The 27,982-nt window shown below is 40.5% G+C and overlaps 1 protein-coding gene across 4 annotated transcripts; it reads right to left on the reverse strand.

Annotated features, from left to right (window-relative positions):
- Nucleotides 1-57: 57 nt before the first annotated feature.
- LOC136350583 (homeobox protein Nkx-6.2-like) lies at nucleotides 58-27,982 on the reverse strand. Of its 4 annotated transcripts, none has more exons than XM_066302454.1 (3): nucleotides 27,144-27,982; nucleotides 13,734-13,921; nucleotides 58-991 (listed from the first exon to the last, which is right to left on the reverse strand). In XM_066302454.1, exons 1-3 carry the CDS (start codon nucleotides 27,784-27,786, stop codon nucleotides 827-829), a joined length of 996 nt encoding a protein of 331 aa, XP_066158551.1. In that variant the 5' UTR covers nucleotides 27,787-27,982; the 3' UTR covers nucleotides 58-826. The 4 variants fall into 4 exon arrangements, with proteins under 4 accessions (XP_066158551.1, XP_066158550.1, XP_066158553.1 ...); XM_066302453.1 differs by having other exon boundaries at nucleotides 13,734-13,936; XM_066302456.1 differs by lacking the exon at nucleotides 58-991 and adding an exon at nucleotides 1,627-1,736 and having other exon boundaries at nucleotides 13,734-13,936.

Raw genomic sequence — 27,982 nt, forward strand, 5'->3', positions numbered from 1 at the left:
TAAAATCTCATTTAACTGCGAAAATCAAACAGACCTATCCACAGAAAACACTAAAAATATCTTTGACTAGATTTATTCAAATTAAATTCTACATGTAATATACATTATATTGAACATTTTCAAGCCTTGTGAATAGCAGATATATTACATACTCTGTTAGTTACTATTTACAGGATTTTGTGGGAAAAGATGTCTGAAGGCAATAAATGTGTGTTCTGAGGCGAGAAAGCTCTGGAGAAAATTTCTTTACATCTTAAACAATATCAACGTTCTCACTTAGGTTCCCACATCTTTTAGATGGTTCGTGATGGTATTTACAAGTGCTAAATTCGCCAGTAAAGTCTCAAAAAGCTCCACAGAAAACCGTTTCACCTTTAGGCCTGGTGCATTTCATTTTTATAAATAATTTAAAAAAAAAAATTTTACCGACAGTACGTACAGAGTGTCGTTTTGAGACATTTATACATTCGCGCATTTCAATCGCGCGTTCGTTAAAATGTTTTTACATTACCAAATTATCTCATATTTACATAGTTTTAAACTTCACGAATTCTTCTATGGGAGTGACTAATACTAATGAGTTGCGGTAATCACAATTTTAAGGAAAAATTAAACCAAAACGGACAAATTCGAGCCTAATAAATTCGACTGTAATGTCAATTGCGGAGGTTCGATTTTCTAATTTTAACCACCTTTCATCCAACTAAACGCAAACTGCTCAAAGCATAAGCAAAGTTCTGTCCCACATCCCAGCCTTGAAATTAATATACCCAATTTACGGAAATACTCCTTAAAAGCTATCGCTACCACAACCCATGTTAAACACTCATTGCAGGTTTTGCCTTTTAGCCGTGTGCTCTTCCTCATTATCAGAAATAATGTCACTATTTTCGTCTGTTTGATTATCAAGCACTTCTTGTTTCCTCTTTGCTGTTGCCATCTCCGCCGCGTGCTTCTTCCTCCATTTTGTCCGTCTGTTTTGAAACCAAACCTGCAGCAAAGAGAGTCATGTTTAGGCAGGAGCAGCAAGGTTTAACAAGAATAAATTTTTTAGGTGATGTGTCCGAGTATCGCTGTAGGGAGGTGTGATTTGTTAACGGAAAAAGACACTGAAGATCAGAGCTCAGGGTAGTTATGGCGAGATTAAGGCGGAAATTTTATGGAGGTTGTTCCAGGCGCGAGGACCTTGGAGGGTTTTAGCGGTCTCCAGGTCTTGATATAAATAGCGCGCCAGAAGTCTCCCGACTCCTCCGGAGATGTCTGGACTACAAGAATATTAAAAAAAATCTCACAAGTCGCCAGAAATCTCCGAAAATTTCTCCGTGTTCTGAAAGTGTTTCCGTACATTTCTCTTCGAAAGATACTCAATTTTCAGCAGTCATTACAGCGAGAATTTTTCATAATTCGAATAGCCAAATCAATCGGATATAAAATTCAGTCGTTCGAATCATTTAGCTCTTATTCGACTATTTTTTTTCAATTCAAACATCGCGCGTACGCGAACCAATTTAAAGACCAACAAAATAGAGAATAAAATCGTCAATCGTGATGTAGAGCACATGCAGGTCAGGAGGACAAATAGGACTAATAAAGGAACTCTATTTAATAAACTTAAAAATTCTTATTTATTAATTTTTTGTTTTCAAAAAACCGTGCATCATCGACTCTCCTTTTGGCCCCGGCGCGAATGATCACCCTTACAGCTGCACTTCTCTGGCGGTGGGCATTTCACCTTCCTAAAAATTAAAAAAATCTTAAGCCCGACTACTTCAAACCATAAAAAATTGATGAGCGTAATTAAGTGATATTTTCAAGGGGTTAAATAAATTTCGAGATTTATGCTTAACAAAGGAGCATGAAAAGATTAATGAAGGAGAAGATCTTTAAATATTTCCCTTTATTAAAGCTGTTAAATAAAGTTCCTGTTTTCACTAATTCTCGTATAATACCTCAATTATATATTATATTTGAGAATTACATGGTATTTAAAGCTATAGTACGACCATAAATCATGCAAATAGGGTCTAGAGGGTTAATACAGGCACGGCAACGATCCGAGGCTATGGTTCGATATTTGCGGAACGAAAGTGAAAAGGAAAATGACGGATCCAATAAAAAGCGCACTAGACGGAGATGGAAAAGAGGAACCATTAATTAAAATGAAGATGTTACCTCGCAGATATTAACATCTAACAAACAGTGCTGAACTACGAATGGCGTTGTACTTTCCGACATCTGGAACGTTCCTGTTTTATTACTAATTTCGCGATATAAACTGCTCATAATAATAATGATTTCTGTGAGTTGAGACTTAATTTTGATTGCCACGTTACGAACAGGAGACCTGTTATTCAATGTTTCCGGTTCAAGTCAGAGAAGTGCAAATTGATGTTTTCAGAGTTAGAAAATGGGCATGTAAGACGTGTCTCTCTGCACAACGTTACCGTGAAAGATGGATCCTAGAAGATTTACTTAGCCAGGATAACAATTCGAGTAATTTCTCCTAACAGTGGCATCTGATCATTTCCCAGGGTTTAAAACGCGGAGCATAAACATAGTCATATATCCAGGTTTAAATTACGAGAGCACATCAATACGCCAAAAAATAAAACGCTTTATACCCGTCAGTGTGATATGATGAATCGGTGAGCATCCAGACAACAATGGCGTCGAAAACCAGTCAAGGCTGGCATCAGAATGTGGTTTTACTATCGCCCTGTCAGCCCTTGACGGCCAATCAGGGCTATTTGATTGCAGGGTCGGCTGCTGTATTGTCCCTTAAAATTTCGCCCTAATTAGGCACCGCACGAGGATTTTCACCCCTTACTACGGAACGAGTGGCGGTTAATCGAAAAGGGGTGTGTTTTCGGGTTATTCAAATTATTTTCAAGGATTTTAGTCCTGCGGGTGAACCAACGTTCAGAATTTCTAAGAACGAATAATGTGGTTTGTAAAATTATTATTTTTGAAAGTGATTTAAAAGCGCCACGTCAGTGTCATAGCTGCGCCAGAGAAGGGGCAACATGGCCTATTAGACTCAAGACGCGTCTCACTACTGAAATACAGAATCCTTATAATACTGACAAGATGGTGAAAGGTTAAGCTTTTCGACTTTTAATTATGGTTTGATAGGGAGCATCCTGAATCCTCCGAATAGTCATAACTGTTAAAACTGCAATAAAATTTCACTCCCTAAAATTGGATGTTTAAGCACCAAAAAATGAAGAAATTCATTATTTATTCTGTTAAAAAGCGCTAAATAAATTGGTCTCCATTGGCAAGTTTCTTCCATAGAAGTGAGGAAAGTTTCATTAGAGAGTGACTTAGACTGGAACTACAATATTGTACTTGAAAATGTAGATTAGAGTATAGAGTACTTAGCAGAATCTTCTTGTATAAGCTGAAAACATCGTGTTAAGGCGAGAGGACGGTCCTTCAAAACTGGAAAAACTTCATTTTGCAAAAGACTTCTTAGCTGGTCTTTACGGTTTCCCAGCCAGTTTTCTCGCAAGTTCCACTTGTACCAGACATTTAGCTGAAGATTTATGTTGAAAGTAACGTTTTCTCATTAAATAAGTATTTCCGGTGCCTCAAGAATAGTATTTTTCGCACCTCCCTCGCTAGACCAAACGAAACTGCAACAACAAGCTTAGTTACCACTATTCCTTGGGTGTTGTACCGTCTTCTGTAGCATACAATGGCACGATCATCCACTCCCTTAAAGTAATTCAGTTTGTTTCTTAAGGTTAACCTGCATTGGTTATTATGACATTAAGGAATATTGATTCCAACATAGTACACGGCAAAAACTAAATACCCGAGTTAGATTTCATACATTTAAGTTTTAAATAACATAATATTAACGATCTTCTAACTAAATTCAAATAAACACAGATATTTTGAGGTTATGATGGGACAAACGAAAGAGACATCCGGGAGAAGGACCGCAATATTATCATCCTGTCTCTCTCTTTGTGTTCCACGTATTCTATCCTTATCTGACATTTGTCTGGACGTTTTGAATCTCTGTCTCACCTATGGTGACACATTGACCCATATTCTTCAGAGCTATCGCTGTATTAAAGAGGTCATCCCCTTTAGCGCGCGCTAAACAATTCGCTGTGGAATGTCTGGAATGTCGAAGTGACATAATATTTGGAGTGTTTCCGTTTATCTGCATTGACCTTGGACTGACCTTCAAGGTAGATTGTGAAAGAAACGCGGGTATTTCAATATTAAAAAAACCTTTCACTTTCATTTCAATCACTCTAGTAAGATAAAAATAATTCTGAAACCAAAAATTACAAAAACTGTTGAAAATGTCCTCCTACTACGATGCAGAACTTCACTCTTTTCCTCATGGACCAACAAATTCTCGACTATTTTAGAAATATCCCGAATGATGACTAAGAAATTTCATCAAATGATACGAATTCCTTCAGATACTTGATAACCGAACCGGCTGATTATTTTTCCTCACTTCCTTTACATTCTCAACTCGCATCTATGGGTATTTTTACAACTTCTACACAAAGGACGAAAGATAGGAGAACGCATATTCGGGCTCTTTACACGTGCTTCCTACACTAACAAGAGCCGGATGAATTAAAAATTCGTTTATCTATTGGTTCAGTCGAGCCTCGAAAGGCAAAACTTAGAAGTAAAACCAAATCGATCTGATCAAATATATCAGCTTAATCGCTATCAAATGCCAACCAAATTAGTCTCGCTAATGGCATTAAAACGGTGTTAAAGTGTCGGATTAATTTCACTGAAAATAAATCCCATACACTTTTTTATATGTTAATTAACCTTTACGTTGTATGGAGAAGTCTATGAAATTTGTATAATGAATTTTCCGCCTACAAGCATTAATTAAAGGTAAACCTCGCTTATTTTGTTCCGAACTATTTATAGTCTATCATATCTCCATATTCATTACACCCAACGATCCGTGCTGCTACTTATTACTAAAGTAGAGTAACGTAAGTCAGAACAAGTATTCGCGATGATAAATTAATGAAGCTAGTTGCAATTTAATAACATTTGTTACTGACACTTTCCTTACCCTACCCACAGTATGGCCGATATAATTTGGATATATCAGATTCGATCTAGATGGAGGGGTGCTCTAAAGACATAGAGTAAAACAGTGCCAACCGCTGCCAGCAACATATAGAGCTAATTACGTAGTCACTTAGCGTTAATCGATTCGGTTGCCTTACGTTAACGGTTAACGACACACTAATGACTATCATTTGCATACGGGGCTCAGAGCGGTCAAGCGAAAGAGAGCCCTAATGTTTCGATGATAATTTTTTTTCAATACGTTTTCGTTGCGATCGCTCAAATCTGTTTGTTATATTTTCATTGAGCTTAACGAAAATATTTGATTGGTCGTACGATGTTAACCCTCAATCCATCCCCCTTGAAATTATAGTGCGATTTGCCCCCAATGACTGGGCGCTCCCGATTATTAAAATTTCGACAGGAAACAGCTGCACTTTTTCCCGTGACAGATCCGTGAAAAAAACTCTTTTCAATCCATATCATAGAAGATCGTAACGTCTTAAACTGACTTTAAATTATTATCCCGAATTTAATTAAAAATAAGAACTTCCCAGGCGAAATGTCTGTACAGAGATATTAATTTAATGCCGTCTATTCGGCCTTTAAAATTGTGATTAATGTCGAGGAAAAAGGACTGTGACATTGGCCCTGCAAGCTTCGTCAGTTGTGTTTTTTGGGGAGGTGAAAAACTCTTTAAATTTCAAAAGAGGGAAGCGCAAAATCATACGCAATTAGTGTGGCAATATAACAGTTATACAGGGTGGAACGTATCATCGTGGAGATATTTCAGGGGCGCTAGTACTGGACGAAACATTAAAAAAATGCTAATGCACGCACCGCCAAAAACACGCCATTTTCGATGTACAGAGTGGCAGTTCCACATTCTGTTTTCATGTTTTGGTTTTTGCGCCGCACGCCCCGAGTTCAAGTTTTTTATTTTCGTACACCTGTTTTCCCTAAGACCTTCTACAACGAAATGTGAAAATCGTCAGTAGCCATATAAAGGGTGTTACGTTTTTTTGGGTCGCGTATTATTTTGTGCTCTTTTTGGGGACACGTTATGCGAATTTCAAAGCCAAATTTAAATTCATCCTTTCGTTCTTCAACTTTTAGGACTCTTGCAGCATTTTCCGACGTTCCAGTGAAAACTATTGAAAATGTCCCCCGGCGATGTGAAACTTGGCCACGCCGTATTTCGAAAATGGCACGTTCTTGACCATCGCCATCATCATCATCATCTCTTAGCATTTTATTATTATCTGATAACGTGATGTGTTGCACTCTGTGTAGTTTTTTACATTTTAGGTAGATAAGTTTCTTTCGCGATGTAGCCAGAACATGGTTTTTGTTTGTGGGTCGCGGCGATTAGAGGTATAGAGGAATTTAAACGATCAATTGGATCCACCAGAGCGAAAATAGTTTTTGGCGCCACCACATTCCAACGAATAACTCAACTAAGTCAATAACACCTCGATAACCACTGATTTCGATTACGTTTTATATTCCCTTAATCATGGTGCAGTAAATAGAGCGAAACTACTTGGTTAGTGTTACCAGCGTCCCTAATTTCTCGATATTTATAGCTGCTATCTCCCCCAAAGTGACACTCCCGAAATAATGTCTATGGCCTCAGCTACAGTATTTCAAGATTTTATCTCGAATTATAAAACCTGCCATTTTCCAGTGGCAAAACAATAAAAACGTATATATGTCACGTAGATTGCCGGGATCACCAATAAATCAAAACGTCAATACACAAAGGCTCGCTACAAAACAGAAGTAGACAAAAAAAGCTTCATCCCTGTACTGATCAGGCACATTTTTTTTTAAAATGGCGTGAAAGGTCGGAAGGGAAGTTGTTTTTATGGATAATTTGGTTGGGAACGATTGGAACTTGTACTCCTAAACAATGGCAAAAATTGGCTAGAGCAGCCAAAATAAATAAAAAACTTACCCATAGTGGTCTGCGGAAGAGTCACTCCTGCAAGTGCGTAGGTGCGCGTGCTTCATCAGTAACAACGAGAGCGCAGACGCACTTACCTGGATACCTCTCCCTGCCAGGTCCTCATGCGTTGCCTGATCCCCTTTAGTTGCCATGGTGCCTTGGGTCTGTCAGGGTCGTTCAAGACCTCTTGTCCGGGCTATACGCCCCTAACCGTATTCACTTTGCCTTTATTCTTTTCAAAGCGCATGTTTTCCGCTCGTAGGAGACGTACCTTTCGGTAACCTCCAGACATAGTTCAGGTCGTTGAAGCACCATTGGGGACCGACCCGACCAACTTATGATTTCCTCTGCGATCCAGGACCTAACGTAGGTTGAGACCCACCTTAAGTCTATGAAACCAACCACTGCCCACTTCATGCAATCGCGCTAAGTTTAACGCAAACGCCCCCGATTAGATCCTACCTTGCACGCATGCAATTTATATATAAACAAATCAATTTATTATAAACTGTTCATCGGGCTCATTTTCATCGAAAGAGATTTTCTCGAAACGAGGTGGATGCGTCACGAAATTTCCCACCAGTCGTTTAGACTCAGCCTTATCAATCAGGGTGGCTAAGTCTAAATAGCTATGACGATGTTTGTTATAAACAAGTGGCAGCCCTTTAGCCTCCCCAGCTTTGTGCCGCCTTTATTCAATTTGTCAGAAGATTATGCCGCGGTGGCTGCAAACCCTCCCTTAAAAACGATACATCATACACAGTACAGCTCGGTCTCCGAACCCCATTGACATCTCGTAAAGGGGATGAGGAGCAGCGACGTACTGGCCATTGACGACAATTTAATATCTTCGATTTTATGTATTTTATTATGAAATTCATCGATCTGTTTTTGTCACTTTCATCCGGCGAATTTACTCCAATTTGCTCTCAGTTTTAAAATTTAATGAGGAAATTTTCCTTATTTTTTTTTCCTCTTTTGAAAATATTTTCAATTTTTTTCCTTGCACTGTGTGTTTTAACAATCAGTACCGCAGACAAATCTCTGATCATTTTGACTTCAATGAGGAAATGAATGATCTAATCTGCCTCAGTCCGGCACTGGACTAACCCAAGTATAGACGTTAGCTTCTCCTCATCTGGAATGTACTGTCTAATAGCCCACATTATTACTAGGACATAATTCAAATAAAGCGTTAAATAAGACAAAATGTACCGTGAATAATATCGTTTAGCCAATTTAAATTTGAACGTTGCCTCATTTGCTCATGGCTCTGGCTTACTGCGTTAATTAATTATAAATACAAGCGTATAAACTATAGGTCTAATAAAATATGTACCTCGAGCTGTTAAGACCGGCATTTCTCAACGAGGAAAAGTGTGACGGAGGGTGAGTGTTACCTTTTCTTGAGAGATGGTGGTAGAAACTTATTTAATCAATTAGGTTAGTTCAGGTTAGCTCGGGTTAAAATAGCTATTAATTTCGGAAATTGTGAGGATAACTCCATCTGAACTTGGAGAATGACTGCGTTGTTATGTCATTTCCGGCGGGTAGAGCCGTTGGTTGGCGCGTTACTGCTCTGTCCAGACCAGAAGAGACCTTCGCGATGCCACGGTCTATGAATTTGTTCAAGTTTTCTGATTCCAATTTTTAAGCAAAAATTTATTATTTTTTAAAACCGACAGAAGACGGAAAAGTAAAAAAAATTAAACTCTTAAAAAGAATAGAATTTTTTTAAATATTTTAATATTAAGAAGTTTGATTTGATTGTGGTTTAATGGTTTATGCATTTAATACAATATAATAGCTTTAAAAATGTATAACCAATTTGTCTTATGTGCTCAGCGTTTAAATCATTATACAACCCCATTAACATACCATATCAAGAGGAGTTTTTTACACGAGGAGAAGTTAATCGTTTCCACATTGCTTCCTACGGGACAGGTTGGTTGGGTATGCGTCCTACTTAGTGTAAGTCCAAACATCACAAACTGATTAAGGTCGCATAACGAGGTTCCACAGTACAATGAAAATGCGGTGGAAACGGGCAGATTCGTTTTGGGGCCGATGCGGCTCTGTCCCGGACGTGCAAAATCCATTTTAGCCAGCACTAGGTTAGTCTTTATGAAGAACTCTCGAAAAAAGTTCAAATTAAAAAAGGAAAAAACTTTCTTGTTTACCACGACTCGGACGATGTTGAAGTCGAAACCCCGGACCACGTACCAAAAACCTACTTGTAAACACTTCCGCAACATGTCCTTAACGTGTCTGGAATCTAAGTGCGAAGCCATGCTTGTAGCAGTACATTTAATCGGTGAAGGTCGGTGACGACATATGCGACGGAGGCTCCTTAATATGAACCCACTGGCCGATACTGGGTCGGCATGGGCACTCAAAACGTCGAAACTCTTCCTCAACCCACGAAGAGGATTCGCCGAACTCCTGGTCAGGTCCGACCGAGTTGCACGTGAAAACTCTTTTCTGTGCAATTCCGTTTGGGCCGAACACTGAAAGTTCACGAGACGAATGGAGCTTGTTGAATTCTCGAGGGAGTTAACCAAGGTGATCGTTTTCAATTAAAACGTTGTCAAAAGCCTCGTAAAAAGCGATGATTCCCGATCTCTTTAACACAGCTGGAAGATCAAGAAGTATCTTGCAATCTATGCAAGGAGATCTGTTCAGGTCGACTTTAGCCTGAGCCGAAGTGACGGAACGCGCGAAAAACCAAAATCGACGAGTCAAAAGTTTACGCGGCGACGTTCCAATGCTTCCTTACCCTCCAATCTGATTTCCTCCCTTAAATGATTGCAACCCTGAAAATGTTTCTCATGTTATAATATAATCGTAAACCTCGAAGCTTATGGAATGCATAACGGGAATATAATTGCCGGATTATAGATTTAATTGAGAAAATTAAAATATTCGGAGTTAGCGAAGTTTGCCTGGGGGATGTTTTCAGACCGCAATATTGGGCGTATTATTTTTTGTCAACATACAGACTTCAATTCCAATCTCGGCTGCCACAGATTCAATAAAAATGCAAATTTAGTGAGTAACAAAAGGGGACATTTACACTTGTCGAAAGATTTTCTTCCTGCGGGCTTTTCTGCGACATGGGGATTTCCTGGTTTCATTAATTTCAGAAACGAGGGATATCGCTTTTTGTGAGGCTTTATTTTATCCTTTCGTGGATGATGTACTTCAGTTTATTACGCGAAAACTCTCAGCTCTTTTTGGTGAAACTGATTTTCTAGCAATTGGAAAAATTCTACTAAGGATGGCCTTTTTTCCGTACATTTCACATGCAGATTGCTTGATGTAAATACCCCCTTGTTCGGGGCTAAATCTGTTACATCAACGGAAGTCCTAGCGGCATTTCCCGTGGTGGATTTTAATGGCCGACCGACTCATTTTAACCCCACGATCTACGTACTTAAAAACTTAATCGGATTCATTTCAAACGCCGATATGTTGAGGGTATTTTACTAATCGTTTGGATGACAGATTTACTGAATACAAATTAGATACGTTGACATTGTAATATTCCACAAGCATTTTTAACTAATTGCTGGCTTATGTTTTCCTCGTCCTACGGCATTTCGAGTGACGAATTTAATGCCTTTTAAGTTGGAAGTCAAATAAAGGTATGTCATATTACGAACCATGAAAGGGGACCCTTTAGGAAGCGCACCGATCGGGGTTCCCACCAAGGCTGCTCCAGAAAAGAAGAACTCAGAGAAACCTCACACGACGAAGAAACCTGTTTAGCTTTCGCTTAAAAACTGCCTAACAGACGATACGTTTAATAGATCTGCGAGAGCTGGAACAATGGTCAATTACAAGGAAAATGATGAGCCTCCTGGCATGCCTCTACAATCAGGAGCATATTGTTACGGCTGGCGTTCGGCCGCCGCAAGTAAAAGACAGGCAAAAAAGGGTCATCGTGGGCGCTCGACTGAGTGATTTATTGCCTCCTTTTATGTATGTCGAATATTCTAATATTTGTTTATGTTAATGTCCGCATGTTTATAAAAACATTGTGGGATGTAGTCATCGGGTGTTTAGCTATATAAGCCCGTTGTTAGGAGCGCCTCTTGAACTTACGACCGGCGCAGCTCCGAGAACGAAGCGATGTTGAAGCGCCTAGTACTGAAAAGGCACATTTGAAATTTATTCGAATCATTCAATCCTCGGAAACGGCAATAATATTGACAAACAAAGCTATTCCCAAGCTAATTTGAATACGGAAGATGCGGGCTAAAGACGTACATACTCATTTTTAACATAGAGCCTAACGAGCCGGGGCCAAGCGGTTCTAAAGAGTCGGCACCACGACATGCTATTGTCACCAAAAACGACATCAATGCCTTAATTGAGATGTCCAACCTGCCTAGCTAGTCCCACACAGCCCAGTGGTGCGAAATCTGCTCGACACTAGGCAAAGCATTACCTGATATTATTGAGTAAATACCACTTCACGCAACCAACAAAATCAAAATAAATAAACGCTAGTTGCCAAATATTCCAAAATTCTGGCATTTATTGCAGCTGTTGCTGCCTGGATAATTCTACTAACAGACTGGGTGCAATTATTCAAATGCTGATTATTGAAAGCGGCAATATGTAAGGCACATTGTTTTAATAATGTTTTAATTAAATATTAGTTTGTGTATTAATATATGTTTGAATTAATAAATAATGAGTTTCGACAGGTCGGATAGTTCAAAGCAAACTAGTGCCGCTGAAAATGAAGATAAATGTTCTGGATTTGGTGCCATTAAAATTATGCAAAATTGTCTATCAGTAACTAATTAATTTTGAGATCGTGATTTATGTTTTGCATTACTATTAACGCTATCGTGTTGTGAAGTAATGCGCTTCGACGTTAATGAATTAATTGAGCTGCATGACGAATTCCCCCCTCAAAACCGCGGAGGCCGGCAAGTAAGAGCCTCCTACATGCCGAAGCCACAGACAGAGCGATCGGAGAGGAGAAAATGGGACGAAAGGCCGGACACAATTCCAGTGAATAGACGGGAGTGAAAAAGAGAAAAATCGGTAGAGAAATGCCGGAAGATACATTAGCGACCTTCCAGCGGCTCTGAGTTCGGGAGGTGTGAGGGGGGCGAACTGCGTCAGATCGAAAATGCTCACGAGTCGCGTCTTCTTTTCTCGAGTCAATGCGAGAGATCTTTTCCGGGTCAATAAACAGTCAATTTTCTCCACCGTTTCTCCAGTGGCCCGAAGTGGTGATAATAGGGTAAGTACACCGCTTCTTCTGTTCCGTCAAATGATACTGTTGTATAAACCCAAATTGGAACAAAGAGTGTATAACGTTTCATTTTATTATTACAGACCTGGATTACAGGAAGCCATTAAACCGTGGTTGGAGTTGCTACGCTTCATTAAAGTAAGAGGTCCTCAGAGTATACAACAAAAAATAATCTGGACAAAATTCTCCCTGCGCTGCATTTTAGCAGCGAAGAAGTCATCGTAAAACTCATTTAAACGCCGACTTTTTAAGATTCTCGTTACCTTCATTACCTTCGTCCTGCAAAAATTAAAAATTAATTTTATCTTGTTACAAGTTTAATTAAATTAAAATATGAACGGCTTTCGCAACGGGTGTCGAATTATACCCGCAACTCTTCACTTTTGTTTATTTTTTTTAATGAGAAGTCAGTAGCAGGGCTTTTTGTAATTCTTGCCATGCAAACGACTTTTTTCCATTCATAAATTACTCTCGGAGAGGCAAATATGAAATATAATGTGAGGTAGGCTTACGAGGGACGAGAGCACTGGAAACTTCCATTCAAAACGAGGAGGAATTTCGGAAGTTTGAAGAGCTGCAATTACGCAGGAAATTTATCTCGGATCCTTTATTAAATAACGGTTAGAGTGATCGCAAAAGCGCTTCTCACCAATGGAATTGCGTATCAACGAAAACTGCGAAAGAGATTTAAAATGGCTCCGTTAGCAAACGCGGAAACGTCCGGTTGCACGGACAGCCCCGGAATTGCGTCCGACTCCCTTAATGAAATTAACTTTGATACATCCTCGTCCCCTCCGAGAGAGAGCTGGAGACCCCGCAGGCCAACGCCGCAAGTTCACGGAGTCGAACGCCTCGCACAAGTCCGAAAAAAACCGCCGTTCGGAATTTTACGCGGTGTACAAGACCGGGCCAAAGGGTACTACCCTGCTCCTGGAGGTTTCAAGGCTGGTTTTGTGAATACGGTTATGCCTTGTCTGAGAAGAGATGGCTACTGCCTCAATCGTGGGACTCAGTCGCTGATGAGTCGCACACAGCTTTACGCAGTGATAAAGTACTGTCTTGGTTAGTGCCATTTGAGACACAAAATGGGGTCCGTAGAGTGTCGCTGCCGCAGGCTTCGGACGGCTTAAGGATCGTCGGATTTGCGATAAGGAAACCTGCTAAACCGAACCTTTTTCACCCGGTACACGCGATGAACTCGAGAATGGTAAAATTTGAAGCTTTCCGCGACCAAAGGACGTGCCGCGCTCCAAGGGACTGAAAGAGGCGAGCACGACTCCTCCTCTTTGTGTCGTCCAGTTTATTCAATATTGAATAAATCTATTCCGAGTTTATTCGATACAGGGCGATTTTCGTTCGTCAGTTCACAGCAACGATATTAAGTACCGAAACACCAAAAATACGGTTTGTGAGATGTTTGAACTGGTTTCAAGTCACTTCGCTTACCTTAACTTGCGATTCAGTCATTCCTAAGGCATACGCGAGTTTCGCCCTTTCGGGGCCTGCAAGGTATTTGGTTTGTTCAAAAGTTTTTTCTAATGCAAATATCTGTTGTCCCGAGAACGTCGGTCTCGTGTGTTTCTTTTTGGCGTCTTTGTCGTGGCCCAGTCCCATCGCCATATTGCTTTGGTTCACTGAAAATTTAAAACCTTCTATTATATAAATGGAAAACGACTGCTCACATAGGGAATATTAGTATGTGCATTTTTAAAGGGCTCATCCAGGGGCCAATTTAGCAAAATATAAAATCGAATAAGCTGGATATATTGTTACACATGTGCGATGCTGACGTGTCAAATCTGTCATAATCCCCATAGAAATATGGTCTCGTAATATTGTAATCCCATATCGGTTTCAATTATGATTCTGATGCCTCTACAAAGGGAAATTTTCTAAAGAGTCAGGTTTTGTTTGGTTGATTACGTCCATTTAAACGCCTGATTTTAATTTGATCTTTTGTGATTCGCGCAATCAATTATGGCACTTTAGAGTGGCACTGCGCTCTTCATCACCCCAAAGCCCTCTTTCTCGGGATTTCGCAGAGTCATAACACTAAATAAATAAAATAAATGATATTTCGTTTCGAACCACATCTTCGCTGAAAGGGCAATTTTTTCCGTATATTTATTTTCACCCTTCTCATGTTTTCTTGCGGTCTTTACGGCTGTAACATGTGTTGAGAGAGAGGGATAAAGAGATTCCAACAATAAATGATTTTCTTCGAGTGAATTTGTATTCCGCCGCCACCGTTTCAATTCTCTTCGTCTGCGCTATTGGTTAACTATTGTATTGAATCCTTTTCGTTAATGCGGAGCGAAACAACCGGATAAAGTTAAATCGTACTTTATTTGGAAAATTGAATTTCTATTAGGAAACATCTAAATCGGAAATTCTGATGGGGTATTTTCCGGGCTTTGAGAAGCGTTGAACATAACGGCCACATATGCCGGAGGATATTCAGGATCGGATGTGGACTCACTATTCCCAGGCGACAGTAGTGCAGGTGCAAAATTTTGGCTCGATCAGGGAAATCAGATTCAAGATCGAATTAGATAGGTAAATGTGTATTACCAACGCCATTTAAGCCGAGAGAAATCTGCAGTCGCCCGCACCGTTGCAAGGGAAATCTTGCCAACGCTTAGCATGTGGTTAGCGAAACCTATTAGGTTTTAGAAGGACTGCTTAAAAACAGTTTTTGTTCAGTTTGCTCGGGTTTGGCCCACCGCCGACCCGGAAGAGCCTGAGGAGTTTGGTCCAGTTCGCGCGGCCCCTCTGCGAGATATTTCTTGAATTGTTATTCGTTCAATAATCTACTTTTTCCATTACTCATATATTACAACTCCGATTCCACAGTGGCGGCCAGAAGTGGACAGACAAGCTGAATTTTTCAATGAAAACGTGCATGCGTTTAATTGATCTGTTTCCTACGCACGTTGTCGCAAAACGCGTTATTAACAAACGATAAACAAGTGTTGATAAAGCTACTTTATGTCAATAAAAAAACGAATCTTAGGAATTCACCTGGTCAAAAGTAGATGGAGGCGGTAAAACCGGTCGAATTTACTTCGAATTTTTGAAAATACGAGTACAATTTGCGTTTGGTTTGCAGCCTGCAGCGCGCCTCGCGGTGTGAAAGTGTCCAAAAGGGCGAATTGCCGGAGCTTTTAATGAGGACCAACGGTAGGTGCAAATTGCCCCCAGGTCTGATGTTGAAAAAGGCACTATTTGGCCTCTAACTGAAATATATTTAAAAAAAAAACTGGACCAAATTAAACCGAAACTAAAAACTGGATCGACCAAGGAAGCTAAACAAAAGAAATGTGCGGAAGATAAAGACTATTAGTTCGAAAAATCAATTTATGCTTTCTGAGAAAATCCGATCTGAGCTGGAAATTTTCGAAATTTCCCTGCCTCCAAGGACTGTGAGACGCAGATTGGTCGAGGAGGAATTATATTCACGTAGGCCAGCAAAGAAACACTTCTCAGGAAGAAAAATCGGAGGGCCCAAGTGGAATTTGCTCAACAACATACTCATCGGATCAAACAGGATGGAGAACGAGTTTGCTGAAGCGATGAATCCAAGTTTAATTTGTTTAATTCCGATGGCATTCAATACCTTAAACGTCCCACTGGTCAGCGATTAAACCCTAAATACCCCTGACCCACGGTTAAGCATGGAGAAGCATCGGTAATGATATGGGGGTGTTTCGGCGATTTTGGTATTGGCCCTCTGCATAGAATAAATGGAATCATGGACAGATTTGTGTACAAGGACATACTCCAGAATGTTATTTTGTGTTGAAGACGATTTACCATTAAGATTCCATTTTTGACGCAACAACGACCCCAAACATTCCTCAAAGTAAGTTAAACGATTTCTTGAAGAAGAAAAAGTGCCGATTTTTAAGTGGCCTTCCCAGCCGCCCGATCTGAATCCCATGGAAAACCTGTGGCAAATTGTTGATAAAGGATTGGGAGATTAAAATTATTAAAATTTTGCTGAAATACAAGAAAAGTGACAATATATTGATCCAGCAATATTAATCAAATTGATTGAATCAGTGTCGCGTCGATGTCAGGCAGTCATTGACGATAATGAGTATTTTAAGGAGCGTTAGTGATTTGGGAAAGGTCCCAATTGATTTTTGAAATAATTTCAGGGAAATTGTTATGTGTTTATTTTCATTTTTAAATTGTCCATCTACTTTTGACCAGGAAAATTCCAAAGATTTATTTTTTTATTGACAATAAAGTAACTTTTATCAATATTTGTTTATTATTTTTTATCACATGTTTTGCGACAACTAACACACACGCGCAGGAAACAAATCAATTAACATATGCACGATTTAATTGAAAAATTCTGTTTGTCCATCTACTTCTGGCCGCTCCTCTATATTCGCGCCTCAATCACGGTGGCGGAACCATAGCCATGAGCCGGCAACCACGGGGAACCCGTCGGCTGAGGGATTGAAAAGGCTCTAAGTAACCCTGGAGGGAAACATGCAAATTCTCGTATGGTAGAAAAGAGAGTCTCGCCGCAGATGAATCTTTGTGTGGCACGTTAAAGGTAACAATGTTCGCGTTTGTCCCTACGGTAACGCCGAATATCCAAACATTCCTATTGATCTTTCGGTTTATGAAATCTAACCCGAACTAATCCGACCCTGGAAACTTTTGGAATCTGGAAAATTCCCTCGTTACCAAAATCGCTCTTTAGAAATTTTCGTCCGAAAACCCGACCCGCACAGCCAGCTTTATTTACTAAGAGAGTCTCTAACGAGCCGCCCCTGTTTGTCAGCGAAGGGAAATGTTGTTATCATCTCAATCCATCTTCCGTATCAGGAAAAGTGTTGTGCTTGTCGTGTAGAACAAGCATCACCATTGTAGAAGTGTCTCTGCGGTTGCCGAAGGCGGTAACCTAGCAACGGAATTCTGGATGAGGGAGAGAGACGAGAAATAGGGGTAGGGGTGGAGGCGCGCCGAGTCGAGATGCGTTTTGCTCCAGAACCTTCGGCACAATGAGAACAAAACACTATTCGCAACGACAAATACAGAAAAGTTTTCCCGATTTTATGGATTGACGTAGGACAAATGCAAATGAAAATCCATGCATAATATGCGTGGTTAAATTGTATTAAAATTGAATGCGAGCGGGGTATAAAACACAAATGCGGGCGCGGGTTTATCAACAAAACCGTATATCAAAATTAGGAACTGTGACACTAAAAAACATGTTTTTGTATACAATATCTGCCGGTGGCATTCTTAAGCTCGTCGCAGCTCAGCTACCAACGCTGATACCACACGTATAACGCCGAGCCAACGTGAAATATTTTGACCAATTTCCATCGCAACTGCTCGAGCCGCGTCAAGACAGCGAGGCTCCCTGCACCCCCGGAATTTTGTCCCCCCATGACAGCAACGCTGGCCCGCTGTAAGCCATTTCGCCGATGAAGCAAGCTGTTTAAAGCAAGACACCCCGTTGGAATAATTATATTTGTAGATAACGGGATCAAGAGATTATTCAGTTTAGTATCGCCCCATCTCGCTTATCAAAACGCTAGCACACTCTTACAAGCTTCAGTTATGTCTGCTGTGTGTTATCCCTCTCGTTATACTAATATCTTGATTGTATATTTCAAATCATGTTGTTTGGGCCTCGTTTGGTAATGTTTAGTGGAATTACGGCCTTTAACCCCCTTAAAAATGTTCCTCCGCCACGCAGCGAACATGTTTTGTTGCTGCGATGATCGTGCATCCAGAGATCGGGATCCAGGGTACACAAAAATGTCATGTAGCGTTAGTCTCAGTGTATTGATTCCGCTAAAGGAGTGGTAAATTTTGATTTGTTGGCTCAGGTTAGTCAACAGCATCGACGTGCTCAAGGGGTCAGCACCCCGCAGGGCTGCAGCAGCCCGCCTCGGAGCTGTTTTACCATCATGGGCTGATGGAAACGAAAAAAACCTCAATGGGATTGGATAATGGTTTGGATGCGTTCTCTCGTCGACTCTCTCTGGGCTTCGCTCTGCTATGTTCTCTTTGGGAGCATCCTTTAAAAGTTTGTAGAAGGAAAATCGATAATCCGCTTCATCCGGTAGAATTTCTGTTGTCCGAGGTAGAGCGAAGAAGGTCCGGGAACGTTAACCTCTCGGGAAAAATATATTCCGACGAGACCAAATGAATGGCTTCCGCAAGATCTTTTCGACGTCCAACTGTTGGATGGAATCATCAAACCCGACGTCGATGGCGGTGCCGCTTCGTAAATCGACGACTTCGAAGCGCGACCCAGCACTTGTTTAAGTCCACAATCTGAATGATCATTTTTGAATCATTTATGAATAATTAGTTTATCTCCACTAATTGAGTGAATCCATTATACACACACTTATCGGGGGAGGCATTATTATTCGTTTATCCAACATGCCATCAAAAATGAAACAACAAAATTTGTTCGCCGATTTAATGGTGTGATTTATAGATGGGAGATTCAAAATATGAAATTACATATGGGGTAGAGTAACAAAGGGACGGTTTTATGGTTTCAATTAAAAGATACGCCAATGGATATATGGCTATGCATCATACATGATCCAATATTGCGACTGCTTATGGGGTGCGCGTTGGGCTACGTTCTAACAATAATTATTGAAAGGGGCTCATTTTGTTTTCACACATCAGCATTCGGCGCTTGATGGCATTTACTGAGTATCCATTAAATTAATAAACAAAAAAAAACAGAGATATTCGTACAGAGTGCATAAAGTCGCATAATTAAATTTGCGTGCTCTCCTCATTCAATTATATCCACCTTTTTATGTGTGTAACATCTTTCATCGAACATGCAGACCCATCGTTTAAGGCGAATGGGGAGTTCCGATGGGGAGGGGGAGCCAATTATGTCCTACTAAGAGGCGCCTCTTTAGTCTCAATGGGAGCGTAATGTCTAGAGCAAAAATTCCGACCGAAAGTCACATAGAAATGATTCGTTGGTGGAGGGGGTTTAAGAGAAGGTCGTCAATGATAATTTAAAATCGTCAATAGTTTGTGGTATCGTAAACATGAAGAATGGGACTCTTTTGCCAAGTTTGAGTGAAGAGGTGAATGGAAGGAAAATGCGAGAAGTACCCGAATGGTGGGATCCCGAAAGTTCGATCGGGAAATTAGTCAGGGTTTATTGAAAAGTTGTAATCACTGCATCGTAATAAATTAATACACATGACGGACGCTACGGAATTTTGAACTCTGAACGGGGGGTTCCGCGGGGTTGATCTTCGAACGCGCGACGGCCCGACCACACAGAACGCAAAAGTGAAATTCACAGCTCACCGTTTCTCCTTCCTCATGGAGGATCGAACGTTAGCAGACTCCTGCCCTGCGACTTTTCACGGGACACAGCTCTGGCTACCGCGAATAATTCTTCCAACGTTGTCTGAGACCTCGATGTCACGGAAGAAGCAGGAGGCTGGCTTGAGCACTCCCATTAGCGGGAGAAAATGTTCCAAACACGAAGTTGCCGAGAACGGTTTCTTAGCGAGTTTCAGCAAAATCGACACCTTCCATCAAGTTCCGTCCGGTGTTAACTTCATAACTCTGGCTGCCATTTTCACCAATGCGTTGAGTCGCCTCGTACGCAACTACCTCCACCGCAACCACCTCGACGGCAGCTACCTCCACCGTTTATATTGCTTAGAAACTTAGATCTTCAAAGTTTCCCAATTTTTTCAGGGTGAATTAAGTAACTCGCGTATTTTTCGAGTCAATTAACTGTGGTAGTCGTATAGCTAAGAGTGGTACGCAACAGTGAGAAGCGGAAGCTGCGGCGAGACTTACAAAGCCGACTGTTTAATTAAAACCTTCGTATATTGCATTGCTCGTTCTTATGACTGACGAAAATAAAAGAGGTTTTAATTTATGCCCCAGTCGTAATATTATTCGTAATTCGTCATACACTCTCACCTATTTTGAGATAACTTCAGCGTCTGGAAGAGCAGTAAACGCTAACAAACAGACGTAGATAAGTATGATAGACCATTAAATGAACAACTAATTCAGTAGCGGGGTCTTCAATTAGCAAACTTGGCTGCCATAATAGTGGAGACGCCGACGTTATATTATGTCCCACCGCGTCGGACATTACATAGGACACACAGTCGAGATAACGGCTCATTCTTCGCAAGGCAGCAACATTGTCTTAATTAAATTATGGAAGGGAAACTTGGAGTATTGTCGTAAATTATGTTTATCAAGCTTAAAGGCAATTAAAAGTTATCTCCGGAAAGAGAAACTATTCTTGCGTTCGTTTCATTTCTCACGCTGAATTTACGGTGTCTGTCCTTTTTCCACTAGTGAGCTCGCGTGAGGAAAAAAATACAAATAAAACCATTTATTTTAGCAATTCAGACGATCTAAGATTTGAATGCCGCAATGATGCGAACGTCCCATTTCCTGCATCCCAAGCGATATCAATAGAGGAGATATCACCAATATAAACTGGAATAATCTCATAAATAAAAATGATGGCCGCGATATATTATTCATATCCACTTTAGGTGTTGTAAGGGATGTGTTTGACATGGAAATGTGCCCGAATAGTTTTCCAATTAATTTTACGTAAATGGCATATCAGCAAATTTGCCGTACCATTGTCGTCGACCATCCGAACCTCGAATTAAACACCGAAATCCCCCTTCAACTCGCATATTTGTCCGACTTACATTATATTGCCCAAAACATTTTCCAACAGAGGCTCTTGTAACAACGCTCCTATATACCCCGACTATTGATATTCCCAAGAACAAGAGGGAATATATAGGTACATTATTGAATTCGTTCGGGCCTTATATGTCCCGTGAGAGCCATCTTACGCTATATCCTGCGTTGTCAGCATATATAGATTATATATACATCTGGTTTCTTCTCTGTAGAATCTCGCAAATATGAACATATACGGGAGAATGATGGAATCCAGCTCGGAGTTGGGCAAAATCTATAGAGAAAACGTACAAAAAGGACGTTTATTCACTTTATCGCGCCTTTTAAACAATATTCAGATTCATGTTAGATAATTTAGATTTGCTCCCTAGGACGACCGCAAAAGGAGGAGGGGCGGAATAGGGAAGAAAGAATTGATGGCGTGTTCCTTCCTCTCGATTCCCCCCTGGAGTTACTTGAGGTGGTTCTTCAGGTAATGTTCCTGAAAGGTAAGTCGCTAAAAGTCCGTCTGCTTTCTGGTTTTCTCGACTAAGAGTAGCGAAAAGGAGGGGATGAAGAAGGTACGCAAAGTCATCAGTCGTTCACGTCAGCTTCATGTTCGGTTCAATATGGACACGAACCTTTTTTCCGTCCTTAAATTGTTAATAAGTATTTCATTTTTCAGTTCGCTGTTTCGTCGCTCGCTGGTATGTCTCTGAGATCGCTTACATACCACTCGAAATCCCTTCGGTAAGACGTTTAGTCGGGCTCCGGCCCCTCACCCACAACTTGCAGATCAATTAGAAATCGGTTTGAAAAAGGACCGTTTTTTTTAATCAAATCTCTACACTCGGTGGAATACTAAAAAGCGACCCCGATCCAAAATTGCTAAAGCTACATCCGCGTATGAAATTATAATTATTAGTTTTACAATACAAGCAACATATGCTTTTCTTCATTAGTCTAGTTGATTAGACGATATCAATAACAATTTTGTTATCGGCTCAAGAGTCACATATGTTTGCAACATTATTACATCATATATCACAATACAAAGCAAAAGGTGATTGCTGCGGCTCAAGCCGGAATCGGAAACAAACTGATTACAGTGGGCGAAAACTTTGGATGCTGTTCAGATTCCGGATTTTAATCTCTAAATCCTTCACGGAGGTTTTCCCCAATGTCTGTATGCTCGCTGTTGAACCCATAACGCATAATAACATACGATAAAAGAACGATAGATATCTCCGAGCATGTACACCCACGACATTCTACTAGTGAGAACTTGGACCATTGTTTAGCCAGACCTCTGGCATAATGACCATTGACGTATGTGATATTTGACTTCTGGCGCCATCTGGTCTTCACGTTATTAACTAGGCAAATCAAACAAACTCAGATATTAATTATTCATATCTGATACCCCGGTAGACAGATGATGATACATCACGTTCACCGTCTATGTATCGCCTCCGCTTAATAATTATTCTATAATAGCTTCTAATGAATTTGTCAATAACTTGATTTGCGTAGATTTGTGGACCATACGGATTTATCTCTGAGCCCACTAACCTGTCCGGATGCGGAAATTTTCGTCAGGGAAATGCCGATTTTAGAATCGACCTATTCGGATGTCAATGGAAAAGCTGCTGGACGTACTGGCAGCTTGTTAAAACCTTTATGGTGGGATTTTGCAAATTTTTGTTAAAGCTCGCTGGGTACGCCTTTTTACGGTCCACACCTGTTTTTGCCACCTGGAAATTTTTGCGGTCGCCGAAAGGCGCCCGGTCGCATGCAGGCCTGACAAAGATTTGTGCGGCGTGGAAAAACCGACATCGGTTCCTTTTAAATCTTTATGAGAAAAAAAAAACAGATTGGAACATACGGGGGATGAATCCTGTGAATTTTTCGCTGTTGGGCCACACAGAAATTTGAGGAAAAAAGATCCAGGCAGTTTTTTTTTTTAATTTGCATTTTGCGAGGAACGGCCGCATAGTGCCGTCCAGCGCTTATCACATCTAATTAAGAAAGTGTTTGCGGACACATTCGTGTATCGAAAATTATTTACCGCAATTTAATTCAGCGGACATCATGCGCATATTCGAAATCTCGCTTATGAACCGTAAAGTACCAACAACGACCATAAATAAACGTGGCATGTTTTAACCATGTTTATTCATGGTTATTGTTGGTACCACGTTCATATACATAACTTGAAGTTTTCTTCTCGGAAATCCCTAGACAGACATCTCGTGAAATATTCCAGGTAGTTCTGGACACTCGCCGCTATTTAACGTTTGTTAAGAGTGCCCGGGAGCAGTCAATTTCCATTAGGTCTTTGGCAATAGAGTACGGGTACCGTCCGGCCATTTGCATCGAACGGCCGAATGTTTTTTGTTTAAGTTAGTTCAGGGCAGCAAAAAATGATTGATGGTCAGATTCTTTGTCGTTCCGAAACATACCTTTTCTCTATTTCCATCAAAAAATTAATTCTGAAAGTTCTTTGAGAGTTTGCACATTGGTAAAACTATCATACATAATAGCAGTCCAGGACACAGGCCGTGGAAACGAGTGACACAGTCGCGGCAACGTTCTACCTGACCGAAAAGAACCTTCTTAGACACCTGTCAAATGTCTCTATTGACGAGATGACATGTGCCAACCAAAGGACGCATAGTTGAGACGGTGTTGTAAACGTAAATCTGGCAACAGTCAACACGCCCTCCCAATTATACATTCACTACATTTAACTTATCTCTAAAATAGTTAAATTTAACAGCCGCTAATGGCTCGTTCAACAGGTCAGCTCCCGGTTCCCTTGAACTGACATACTTGAGATTAACATGAGTTTCGATTCTGAAATCGCATTTTGAGTTTGAACCCTTCCAGTCCCTTTTGTAATTTCCTTATTTATTTCTCTCGCCCTCTAACTTGTTTCATATTTTGTTATTTCCAAGGCACTTTTTGCGAAAATGGGCCTTTGGACGTTTCCACTAAAGTGCAGGAGTGATCTTTAACGTGTGACACCTCATCGTAACTAGAAAAAAAAATCTGTTCGAAAACGGGGACATTCAAGATGGCGCCCGTAAGAAAGAACAAGTTCGTGACGATGGTCGAAAATTGAATCGTCGAATTTTCAATTTGACATTTCCGCGTTGTGGACGAGGGGAAGTTGCAGCGATGCTGAAATGTCAATCGTTTTGACATACGTCGGCCAGTGAATTGAGGGAAAATGAAAACGTTTTACGAGAATTACAGTTTTTTGCGAATGTCTTCGGAAGTCATCGGTAATTTTCAAACTAAAAAAACATCATCTTGCTGGACTCCACACAGCGCAACTTTGCTCCGATCTCACCGATCACGTACCTCTTATGGTTGCCGAGATGCTCATGGTTGAGCTCCAGACACCGACACCTTGTACACCAAGAGACCCTAATCAAACAAGCGCGTTACTTCAAAACACCAAGGTGGTAAAATTTTCATTACTATGCGTCATCTAGATGCGGAATCGCGCGGTTGTTGACACAAAAAGTGAGGAAAGAACGAAGTCTTGGCGTAAAGAAAATGGACTCTTTTCTCAAGTTAATGATAATGGACAAGGTACTCCTAAAGTTTGCCCCATGTCAACAAAATCACTATTATCAGAAACTGAGTAAATAGGACGGGATGACAATATAGCTGTTTGTATGATGTGGAGAAACAAACATTTGAGATCCACAATTGGTTTAGCGGTGTGTAAGCGTGAGGGTATTATTGTTTACGACGAGAATTACGGTTAGATAGGTAAACTTGGTGAGAACGTGAAATCATCAACATGCCGTAGTCACGCCGAAACACGTTATGCATTATTAATAATACAGAAATGCAAGGACAATTCACAGCTAATAACTGGTGTTGCAAATTGCTGGCTGTGTAGTGGAACAGAGCCGATTATCATAATAGAAAAGAATTATTTGCATATGATGTAAAACATACCGAAGATTCAATCACGTTATTTGAAATATGTCGTATACTGCTAGTTAACATATCTCAATCTCAATCTGTTGCCAGGTGTAAATTAACCGTGTTTAGTAGTAGGTAATCAAAGTCGTTACATGTTTGCGTCATAAACAGCCCCTTCCTCATGAAATAAATGATATTATCAGCTTGACATATGGTGAGATTAACCTGTAATTTCAAAGCGCTTTGCCGTATTAATATTATCATAAAGACCCTTAAATTTTATAGACCATAAATTATATCTTCTGTTTGGGACGTTGACTGAACGACTTTCTTTCAAATTCTCAAATCGTCCAGCGGATAAGACAATTTATTAAATTATGTGCTCCTCTAAGAGATTATGCTTTATCGTTTATTTTTCTAAGCGTCGGTAAACGTTGGTCCTGATTTCGCCTCGGGTTGTTTAAGTACAGAAAAGTACGTCAATCCCCCAAAGAGACGTTTGTTTTCCTTGCCGGGGCCGCGGTTTCACCATTTTAACTCCACAGGAAAACACACAGTTGTCACAATAAGGTTTGTACCATTAGGAAAAGTCTGCCTTAAACCATAATGATAAGTAAGAAATGCTGATACGAACAATAATTAATTCAGCAGCTGGTTTGTGAGCCACTCTTGTCGACGTTGCGGCCTACATTTGGCCATTCTCAGGGAAAACATTACAGATGTAACGTTAAGGCTAGTTGGATTACGTAATTCTTTTACTGACGTAATTTCCTTTTTTTGCAACATACACTGTAAGAACTATAAATCAAGCTGTACCGGGTTGAATAGGCGAAGTTTGAGCTTTTCTGTATATAGAAACACAGGGCAGCCCAGATTTCAATCTCATACCCCTTGGGTAATTTAGGGCCAACGGCAATTCCTGCCAATAGATCGGAAATGAAGCATTTCAGTTTACTGAAAATCTCTCAAAGCACCGAAATAGTTTTGCGACGCACATTCACCGCGCACCATGTGCTAGTCTAAAAATGGCTGATTTGCTGACGTCAATTAGTCAAATTAGACGCATGAACCGTGAGTTAAAGTAGAATAATTGTGGACGTCTATCGTCGACTATTAGGAGTCATTTTTATTTCTTACTGTATTTTCGCATTCCTCCGACTTATCTGATTTTAGTTTACAGAAGTTATCTCAAAGCTTCATAGAGGGGGAGAGAGAGCACAAGTTTAAACGTAAGAGAGATACAATGGAGGCAGAGGTGCGGGTTGGACATAATTTTAAATATACGGGGTGGCTCGAAATAATGACGAAAATCGCAGCAGATTCCACGATATCGCAAAAACGTATATTATTAGACAATTCGGAAGGAATCGAAGAAAGCAACAACACAATATAAAATAATATTAAATCCTAATTAATTTTTTTCAAACCACCCCGTATGTCTAAAATTATATTCGACCCATACATTTGCCTCCGTGTTAAAACTTCTCTATTTAAACTGTTCTGTTACCTTTACAAAATTTTCAAATGATGGATTCTAAACTAAAATCCGGGACACCCTATATATATGTTTTTGTTTTTTGTACAAGGTCCTCTGCCAGAAGCTCGAACACTACTAGAACTATAGAGCAAAATGTCTGAATTTCAATAAATACATCCTAATAACCTAGTGGCAATAACGATTTCTCTGTATCTATTTATACGGTGTGCCCGGAAATTGAGTAGCCAAAGGTGACCAGCGAAATTCTCAATCGAAAAATATACCAAAAAATGACAAGGAAAACAACGAATTCGCTAATGTGTTTTTTCAATAAGAGACAACGAAGATCTGGTTCTAGAAAGTATCTTGAAAACGGTTGGAGAATTTTCCAGAACACCTTTTGATGACATCGCAGTATCGGAACTCGCCAAAAAAACTTAAGTTATCGGTACCTTCCGCCTTATGAAACAGAAAAATTCCAGCAAAATGGTCAAAAGGACATGATACTTTGGTGTGTGACCAGTCGGACATCGGGCAGAGAGAGAGCGAAAAAGGGTCTCTTTGGATCATTAAGAGCCCTAATTGCCTCCTCTCCCTTGAATTGCCTAGTTAATGGCAACAACCAAAATGTTCTATAGAAACGTAATTACTATGCATACGCAAGTGGCGATCCCAAAGGTCTTAATAGCATATACTAACATTCTGTTGAAAGTTTTACTCAAGCACGTATGGAAACTACTTACTGTTGCTCAGTCGATCTCTCCATGCAATGGGATTTAAACTTTGGATTCCGGGCCAATAAAGTCCACCCGTGGTTCTTCCTAACTCAACCGGAGGTTTGTTGACTGAATTAGCAGCGTGATGATGAAAGAAGGCAGCTGCGGCAATGTTAAAACCCCTCAATCCAGGATTAGCTGCATTTTGAGCACTATTCGTCGTCATACCCAGAGAATTTTGAGAAAACCCTAAATTATGCGGAAAATGCAGTGGACCAGTGGTGATTTGCGACGGCCTCGACAATATATGATCGATGCCATGGGGGTTAGCTCCTTGAGAGCTATTGCTATTACTTGTAGCTCCTAAAGGGCTTCGCGACGTCAACCCCGATCTTTCCATGTGCAAAGTAGTTCTCTCTAAAAGCAGATCATTATCGCCCTTGTCCTGACCGTGCAAATGCTCAGACGAGGGACTCAGGTGACTCTGATGCTGCTTCATCTCCGCCATGGAATGTAGCGCCGCTAATGGGGCCGCCAGCATGTTTCTATGTTCCAAGTTGAAGAGGCTCAAATTTTGATGGGTCGCAAACTCCAACATTTTCGAAACTGGAGGCGGTGGCGTCACGGACACCTCGGAACGATCACTAGAGGCATCGCTATGTTGCGTCATTGCAACTGGAGAAGCCGTGGTTAAAGAGTAAATGACGCGAACTAGCCGCGTCTCCCAATGATTGTTCTAATGTTTTTTTGAGTAACGCGACACGCAATCACTACACGCACATCACTTTCACGGGGCGGTATTGAGCCAGTTTAGAGTTCAGCTCTATCTCGAGTTGAGAATGAGTGGAGTGTTAGTTGACAATGAA

Source organism: Euwallacea fornicatus, chromosome 3 (genome assembly GCF_040115645.1).
Source record: "Euwallacea fornicatus isolate EFF26 chromosome 3, ASM4011564v1, whole genome shotgun sequence".
In the NCBI taxonomy this organism is placed as follows: Eukaryota; Metazoa; Arthropoda; class Insecta; order Coleoptera; family Curculionidae; genus Euwallacea; species Euwallacea fornicatus.